Here is a 9,640-nt window from a genome sequence, read left to right as displayed (position 1 = left end):
TGTGAAATAGTTTTCAATATAAAAATAAAACAAATTGAGCTTTATGTCACATTTATCATCCCCCATAACCCATTTAAATGTCAAAAAAATCAGTACAGACCAAAAGGCTATTTCTAGAAGCCTTAGTAGCCCTATTTATCAGAGTGAAATAAGATATTATCATCCCATTATCCCATCACATGCCTTCTGCACTTAAAGCCATACCATTTCTTCATTTTCTATAATACAGAAGATAGTTTTTCTATTGTTAAATATTTCTTGTCCAAGCTGTAAGTAGTGAAGAAAATGCTGAGTGTTTCTTACACTATAATATAAATGTATGATATAATATACAATTATTGGCTTGCTTTATTGTACATATCTCAAATGGAAAAAAAAATTAGTGTTCTTCAATACCTATTCGGAAACAAATATTTTGCAGGCTGCAATTTGTTATTATAATTTTACCATAAGGATAAAGCTTTCAGTGTATTCAGTATTGATGTATTTTGACAAAAATCATGCCATTGTTTGGAAATATGTCCTTCTATATTTTACCATGAAATAATGTCCCATTAAAAAATATAATTATTCGGGTTCTTTTTCTGAGTTTTGTTTCCTAACAAGGAGGGCTCAGATAGTCACATGGCTCTATGGGTGTATGTCTCTTCCTTCTAATAATTCTAAAATTTCAGATATGAGTGGGGCTGAACAGTCTCAAAGGTTCTAAGTTCATTTAAGATGCATGAAAGTAGGCAGCAGGATAGAGAAAGAAGATCCCATTAATGCTGATAGAGAGGAAGATGCTTCTGAGGGTTGTGATGAGGAGTTCAATTCCAGGGAATCCAGCAGGATCTAGAGCTGGAGAATTCCTGTTGAAAGAAGTAGATCCAGCTGAATATCAGACTAATGCTTATGAGAGGGCTCAGCCACAGGTATAAACATGCCAGAAACCAGACTGGGTGGTTTGTCCCTTAGAGAGGCTTTAACAGATTATGCCATGATTATATCAAAATTCTTATATACATTTTGAAAAGAAAGAATTAATTTACTGATGCAGATGTTAAATGGTGAAAAATTTATTTTATGTAGAAATGCGTGGGGAAGTAGCCTTCTACTGGTTTTTATATATTAAATATATTTTGTTTTATGCTCATGGGTTTTTTTTTCACTTCTACTGCAACAGGCAGCGCCATGGGAAGTGATGATATCATAGCAGGGAACGTGAGCAAGTACATTGTTCTCCCAGCTGGTTACTGTGGACAGCCCAAAAAAGGACATCTTATATTTGACGCCTGCTTTGAAAGTGGTGAGTATTTTCAGCATTATGTTACCCAGTTGTCAATATATTAACATTTTTAACTCCATCACTCATCTTTTTATGAAGTGTCTTAATTATAAAGAAGACTTAAATTAAATACTGCTTAACAAATTCAGCTGATTCCCTTCAGTCACAGTTTGACTTCAAGTCAGTCTTCAAATGTCAAAAAGGTTTTGAGGTTTGCTGTTGCCTACAATAAAAATATCATCAGGTCCATCTTTAACCACATGTGGACACATAACAGGATTTTATTCTGTCATTATTTATGTGGTAGTATTTATGTATTTATGATGTAGTATTTAAAATGTGCTATTTAAAAATTTAATTTAGAAGTTTACTGGGGCAGTTAACCCAGTAAAGTGCCAAGCCCATCCTTGCCTAATTAGAGAATTTTGAAAGTCAGTATGTGCTGTCTTTAAATATATTACTTTGGGTTTCCTGTGGCCTGATCCTATATTGCTGAGGTTAATGGAAGTTCTGCCTCTGACGTCAATAGGAGAATTAAACTTTAGGAAGCCACTGGAAACTGAAAGTGTTTTTACAGGAGTTATAGTTAGCATATTAATTTAAAGAGTCATTTTAATTGCTTATATGCATGTGGGCTATGTAGGTAAATATATCCATGAAAATGTAGCATTGTTTAAATTTTTGTGTTACATACATGTGTGCTACCAGATTTTTAGCTTAAATCTATTATTACTGGCTTTCAGACCTACAGAGCACTGTTAAACACCATATGTAGAAAAGGCATTTGGCAGGATAAACTATAGTTTTCTGCATGGTTTATGTGAGAGGTGATGGTAATGCCAAAACTGCTCCAGTGTCTTGTAAAATGAGCTTTTTATAAAGAGTTACATCCCTCAGGGTAGAATACTGGCTGCCAGTTCCTGGATAAATATTAAATTGAGTTATTTAAATCCTGTGATTACATTATGTAAAAAGTGCAAATAATGCAGTGAATAATAAAGAGTATTTTTTTAAGGTGTGTCTCTGGAGATTCAGACAATAGTTCTGTATTTTTAAACATACTTTGAGTGCTATTTTATAATAGTTATGTGAGGTTTTTGCATTTTTGTATCAGAAAACAGCTTAAGAAATGAATCATGGCCAAGCTGGGAAATTTACTTTATTGTGCTAAACTTCTCTGCAATGAAAAAGATCAGTAGCAGTCATCAAATTATTTGTGAAGTATTGTGAGTCATTGCATGATGGTTTAATTCCAGTTTTTGAACAATGGAATTAATTATATTTTTAAATTAAAATGTTTATTCTGTTCAAAGGTAATGTTCATACTTTACATACTTTGGTAATAATAGAATATGATGGAAGCAGGTGCTATTTGAAAAACTGTATTTATTTACATTGTAGCATGATGAGGCTGGGATGTTGCTTTGCATATTCAGACACTTCCAAAACACAAGTGTGAATGAAATTAATACCTTCATTTACTTTCTCATGATGACAATGTATTAGCAAGAGTGAGAGTAATATTGTGCACACTTCATATGTAAATTCACTTAATCTTTTGTTCTATGTCAGCCAAGTAATTGCTTAGAGTACCTTTACTGGTCAAAGCAAATTAACTGATCTTGGATAACTTGTGAAATTGTTGTTAACAATGAAATCTATCCTACCCTGTTGTCCACATAGTAGGATACAACATTTGTAAGATTGTTTTGATGCTCTTTGAGTACCACCTTAAATATAATATCCTATTGAAATGGCCTTTTTCAAGGAACAGATGGTAAAACTGACCCCACCTGCAGTACTGCCCCCAGCCCTGGGGTCCCCACAAGAAGAAATACAGGAACCTGCTGGAGGGGCCCCGAGGAGGCCGCGAGGATGCTCCAGGGGCTGGGGCACCTTTCCTATGGACACAGGCTGGGAATACTGGGCTTGCCTGGCCTGGAGGAGAGAAGGCTCTGAGGAGGCTTTTGCAGCCTCTCAGTATGTGAAGGGGGCCTATAAAAAAGGTGGAGAAAGACTTTTCCCAAGGCCTGTGGGGACAGGGCAGGGAGAAAGGGGTTAAACTGAGATTGAGGTGTGGGGAAGAAGTTGTTTACAGTGGGGCTCTGGCACAGGCTGCCCAGAGAAGCTGTGGCTGCCCCATCCCTGGAAGTGTTCAAGGCCAGGTTGGATGGGGCTCTGAGCACCCTGGTCTAGTGGAAGGTGGCTCTGCCCCAGGCAGGGGGGTTGGAACAAAATTATATTTATGATCCCTTCCAACCCCCGTCAGTCTATGGTTCTAAAATAGAAGTTGTGTTAAATGTAATTCTATAAGTGGCTTTTCTTTTTTTTGGTTGAATTCTCTGCTTTCTTGAAAGGTCTGGTTGATAGAAAGAAAATACCTATTTTTCGATGACTTTTTTATGTTGTAGAAATGGAAGTAAACAGATTTCAGAATAGAGAAGGGGTGTTAAACTTGTAGAAATCAGGAAAAAATATTAATATATGCAGAAGAAATGCTATTTAATGTGGTTTCATTTTTTTGTAATTGCTATCATTATTGTATTAAATAACATTGAAAAGTATGAATTTGTTTGAGACAGAGGTGTATTTTTATGTATTCTGAAAACCAATGTCCAGCTTGCTGTTTTGAAGTGCCATGCTTTCAAAAAATCATAAAAAATAGAATTGGGCACTGGGATTTCTTTTTAGTCCATTCTGTTGTTGAGAGGCAAAATAAACTATTTTTGCTGCTTCTGACAGATATTTATCTTTTTCAGAGACTTTCAGTAAGTTTCAATGAGAAAGCAGCAATCCATTCTAACACTGCAATTTGCTCAATATAAGAAACATTTTCTTTCTATGTAGAAATGTTCTTACAAAAAAGGCATTAATTCTTGTCCAGTCCTATAGGTACAGAAAGCAGATTATTCCTTTTTTCTTTGACTTAATGGAAAGCTGCTATCATATCTTTCCTTGGCCTTTCCCTCCTCAGGTTAAATAACTGCTATTTTTTTCAATGGTTCCTTAGTGCTCACATTTTCCAAATTTTCTCTCATTCTTTATTTCCTCTGGCCTATCTCCAGCTGTTTTTATTTCCTCTGGCCTATCTCCAGCTGTTTTCTGCCTTTCTTGATTGGCAGTGGTCCAAGGTGAGCATGATACCCAGATAAGCTGGTGCCAATCCTATGTAGAGTTTATTTCATGACATGCCTTGCAATCCATTTACTTCTGCAATGTGACAGTCCAATCTTTTTCACAATAGCATGGTACTGTTGACTTCTATAAAACTTGTGAACCCTTATACTGTCCAGGTCCTTTTCTCAAGGAGCTAAACCAGTGCAGCTGGTACCTTGCACTTTACTTACCCTTAATGAATCTATTACTAGGGAAAAAAATCATTGCTGTGAAATAAATGCAATTACTGAAAATGAAGAAAGGTGCCTCAGCCCTTTATCATATTAATCATAATAACTGACAGAGGAGTAAAGAAGATGGAGAATTATCAACTTGCAAGTATGTGAGGAATTTGTGTTTCCCATAGTTCAAGTTCCCAGAGTTAATGTTCTGCCTGTAATCTTCCTTGTTATCTTTATTAATATTTAAGAATCTATACAGCCAAAAGAAACTTTTTACATTGATTTATCATTAGCATGAAAGAAACTGATAAAAATTCAGATTTCTTGCATACCACACCATACTTTTTTGGATAATTTCAGTTTTCATAAGAAACATCAGTTAGTTTCAGGGAAAAATGGAAGCACAGCTACCTATGCACAGTACAAATTTAAATATATACATCTGAAATATATACATTTGGTCAGTTGTAATTCTGTTTCCTAATATTCATTAATGCATTAAATTATTAACACAGTTTCAGTTTAGCAGCAATGCACAACTGTACAAATGTTTACTTCTCATCCCACCCACTGTTCTGTCAAAATGGGAATTTTGCACAATATAGTCCTCTGGGTAAAAGGATTATAAATTTCTGCTATGCAAAGAAGCCCTTCCTGATTAAGGAGAGCCCAGATTTTGATATGAACATGTTCCTCAAAGAATCTGGCATTTCATACTCAAGGTGAGTTGGTATTTCAGACATTTTATCTGAATGACTTCAAATTCTAGTTTAGCCAGCTGCCCCTACTGTCTTGTGTTGCCTTAGTGCTTGTGATTTCTGATGGCATCCATTAAGTCAGCAGCCTATTCTATATTGTGGCTAAGAGCTGTTTTATCTGCCTAGTCATTTTAACTGGAAGAGATGTTTTTGGAGATGATACCTCCAGAGCTGGAACCCAGTTGTTTTTCTGGGCACTTACATATCTGCAATAACTTTGCTTCTGCATGAGGTCACCAATTTTTAATGAATTTAACATGATGCATGAGAAGCTTTTTTCTATATATTTTGCAATGTGAACAAAGAAAACATAAACTGAATTACTCAGCTCTTAAAAAGCCCCACCTTTTTTCTCATTGTGCCAAGGCTGTTTGCAGGGTGTAGCCTCCAGTTGCCTTCCTGGCTCCATCACAGAGGTGGGCTCTGGTTGTTCTCCAGCTTTTGCCTCCCTTGGCTCCCCATGAAGAGAACTGGCAGATGAAAAACTTGGGCTGACACTGCCTGGTGTGGCTTTGCTGCAGAAAAATACTGGGGAAGTTCAAATGTTCCTTTTGCCCGGTGTCACTGGGCTGCAGTCCCCAGGGATGGGTTGGTTGTTGGCTCTGGCATGCTCAGGGCTGCGCCCCAGTCCTGCCTGGCCTGGGATGGACAGGGAATATGGCAGGGAGCTGGAGTCAGCCTGCAGACTGTGGTGTGTTGTGAGCGTGGTTAAAAACCCCAAGCTCGACAGTTTCTGCTGCTTGTGGCTCAAATTGCTTGTTTTATAATTACTTTTGAGAATTGAAGGAGCAGCGTTGGCTGACAGAGGTTTGTAAATCTCAGCATTTACACTGTTAAATACAGGGGCTTTTAATAAGGCTTTGAAAATATATATTTTGGCTTGTTAATCAAATATAATGCTGTTTAACTGTTAAAAAATACTGTGTTTCTTGAAATTAGAAATGAAGCTGCTGTCTGCTTTTATTCTCATTTCAACCAAAAAGTGGAACTCCGCCAAGAGTCATTAAATCTTCTATCCTTTGGATGAATTCTTATTTTTTTTATGAAGAAATGTTATGATTGGGTAATTTCTGTATTGTGGTTTATGTTCAAAAGATTGTAATTAAAGTTTTGTAAAATTTTAGATTCAATCTCAATTACTGTAAGCCTCAAATTATGTTAACTGCTGTACCACCACCTTGCAATGAAAATGATTCACAAACATTAGTTTGTCTTTTCCTGCAGCAGGTTTGTAAAATATTTTGCGTTAGAAACCTGATAAAAAAATTCAGTGCTGACGGATTGCAAATGATACTAATCAGTTGGAAAAAGTTAAAACTTACAATGTATTAAGAGATCTCATATGACTGAGAAGTACCCTCGTATCATTTTTGTTAAGGTTTTAAATATCCTTCTATATTTCAAAAATAGGATAATGTACTTATAAAACACTTTGCACAACACTCAAAATTGCAATAAGTGATTGTAATTCCGCTGATCTCATTGTAACCACTTAGAGGCGTGAAATAGGCCATTGAGCTTTACCATGAAAGATATCTTCTGAACAAAAGCACAGATAAAAGAGGATGGATTGCCCTTTGGGGCTGCTCCTGTCCCAGTTGTTAAGACTTGACATGTAACTTTAGACAGCTAAAATTAGGGGTGATTAATCTGAGTTGTGATTAGTAAAATATTGTAAAATTTGATTCGCAAAGCATTTTCTGAAATGGATATTTTTGTTTGTAAAAATTTAAAAATGAAAACTAAGACAACACAGATGATGATACTGTTAAGTATTGTGCTCAAAGAAAAACTGAAATCCAACCTAGGAAATAGTTGCATTTTTGCCATCTGACATAGAATTGTAATGTGCTTACAAAATTATTAAACAATCTGACCCTCTGTGTGTTTGTGATTAAATGAACAGAAAAACCCTTTTTCCCCCTGATTTCAGTAGCACTGTGATGATATCCTAGAAGAGGAATAAAGCAATACAGGCAAGTGTCATAATGGCACCTCAGTAGAAATAGAAAGTGCAGAAGCTGTGTAAGGATACTTTCTTCCAGTGCAAACACTTTCAGTAGTAGGCCAAACTGTGTTTTGGAGCAAAAACTAGTTGATATTCTAAATTTCCTGTATTATAATCTCTCATGTATATCTAGAATCACTAAGGTGGAACTGTTTTGTCTTTCACTTCTACAAGGATGCTCATCTGTGAGGTAAAAACAAAGGAATGAAAGTCTTTGTGTTATTTCAGTAATGATGTCTGTTTTCAGCCTGCTTTTGGGGCTTCAAGGTGTGTCTGATTAATGAAACATTTTAGTTATTTCCTTATTTTTTGACAGTAATTTATGCCACATTTCAAAGGAAGGCATGAAGTGGTTATTGCTGCCAGTAGGGATAATTTAGCAAATGTTTCCCATTTCTGGACATGTCTGTACCCAGTTCAGAGCAGTGATACTCTATCAGAGTATCAATACCTTTGGACTATTGCAAGTTAAAAGTCAGAAAAAAGTAAGAGCAAAAGATTGATTTTAATTTTTTGGTGTGTTTTAATGATGACACTAGGCATAGATTAATGGATGTAGCATGCACAGAGTGCTATCAGTTAACATATATGACATTACTCAGATGTCTCAAACTCCGGAAAAAGCACGTGAATGATTTATGGAATTGATATTAATCTCTTTCCAGTAAATGCATTACTAAAGTTACATGGGAAATTGATGTTACTGCTGTAATGCCAAATTAATTTCTTTCTTGCTAGGTCAGCATTGCAAATGGAACTAAATATTAACCTTTTAAATATCTAAACAGATATAGTATGGAAGGCATTTTTACAAATGGGGAGTGCTTGATGTCAATGTGATACCAGCCAACACATATGGCATTAGTCAAACAGCATAACTCATGGAAAATAGATATTAATGACCTATGGAACTAATGAAAATGCAGGAAGTATTACTCTAACAATGAGACTAAAGAATTAGGATGCTAATTGCAGTCATTGTGACAATTATGATTTTTATTCTAACAATGAGACTAAAGAATTAGGATTAACTGCTAATTGCAGTTGTTGTGACAATTATGATTTTTACAGTCAGTTTACCATCTGATTCTCACACAACCTTCTTCAGGACCAGTCCTTTCCTCCCTCTTCCCACGTGTTTGTATCTCCTCAGCTGGTATTAAAGCACATGCATTGATTTGCTCTTTGACTGACCTGAAAGGAACCAGAATAAGCAACTGGAAACAAAAGCAGAAATGTCTGTGATCAGATATTGTAAGCTCATAGCAGATTTACAACAGTCTCAGTATCAGAAACAACTAAATACACTATGGATCCCTAGTCTGGAAAAAAGGCAACTGAGGAATAATATATTAAAGGTCTGTAAAATAATGATTTCTAGTTAAAATATCAGTGTTTCCCAGTCTGTTCTCTTTGTACAAAAAACTAAGGGCCATCAAATGAAACTAGCAGTTAATATGTTGAAAGCAAACAAAGGGGAATGATTCCTTACATGTTGTTTAATTAAGCTGTGTAACTTCTTCCTGCAGAACATTGTGGATGCTAAAACTTGACATGTGTCATGCTTTCAATAAAAAAACCAACTGACAAGCCCAGGAAAGAAAGATCAGTTGAGAGTTACTAAACACTGACACCATTTCTGGCTCAGAAGGTTCATAAACTGTGCCTTGTAAATTAGGGAATTGTACTGGAAGGTGTCTTCCAATGATGATTTTCTTATGCTCTTCTATAGGGATCCATTTCTGGCAGTTACTGAGCTGGACCTTGATCTCACCTGATAGATACATCTGATTAAATGGTTAATCACTGTTAGTACATTTAATAATGTTGTGTTATTTTCTCAAAACAGATTTGAGGTTATAGTTGCAAGCCAAAATTAACATAATGCAAAACTATACTTTGATCAAATCTTATAGGAAGGAAAATCTTACAGTTCTTGTTTCCAATCGAACTATTTTCTAAGGAGGACAGTGGCTGAAGGTGGTGTTGTCCAGAAACAGACCTGATTTAGATCTATTCTTAAAATTTTGCACATTCCTCATACTAGATTTCCATCAGATTTAAAAGTTTTCATGGGATTTTTGTAAGCTTCTTCTCTGACAGAGAAGGAATTATAAAGACCCTCAACAACAAAGATACTTTATATAAAGACGGCTAAGTAATTTTTGAGAATAAGCAAAAGTATTTTCCTACATATCAGGTTCTGAGATAAATTTTCCAGTTTCCATTTTTCTGTCTCTGTTCAAAATTTTCCATCTGGAAAAATGAT

At 35.6% G+C, this 9,640-nt stretch overlaps 1 protein-coding gene across 1 annotated transcript in view; it reads left to right on the top strand.

The window, feature by feature from the left end:
* Window positions 1-1,170: 1,170 nt before the first annotated feature.
* LOC102041456 (BEN domain-containing protein 5) overlaps window positions 1,171-9,640 on the top strand; it is a 542,525-nt gene continuing 534,055 nt past the window's right edge. Inside the window, exon 1 of the mRNA XM_031058558.1 lies at window positions 1,171-1,288. Within this exon, the coding sequence (XP_030914418.1) occupies window positions 1,174-1,288 (115 nt within the window). The 5' untranslated portion in view covers window positions 1,171-1,173. The remainder of the gene's footprint in view (window positions 1,289-9,640) is intronic.

Source organism: Geospiza fortis, unplaced genomic scaffold, assembly GCF_000277835.1.
Source record: "Geospiza fortis unplaced genomic scaffold, GeoFor_1.0 scaffold396, whole genome shotgun sequence".
Classification (NCBI taxonomy): Eukaryota; Metazoa; Chordata; class Aves; order Passeriformes; family Thraupidae; genus Geospiza; species Geospiza fortis.
Note: the sequence above shows the minus strand (reverse complement) of the source record. Positions and strands in the feature narration are given on the sequence as shown.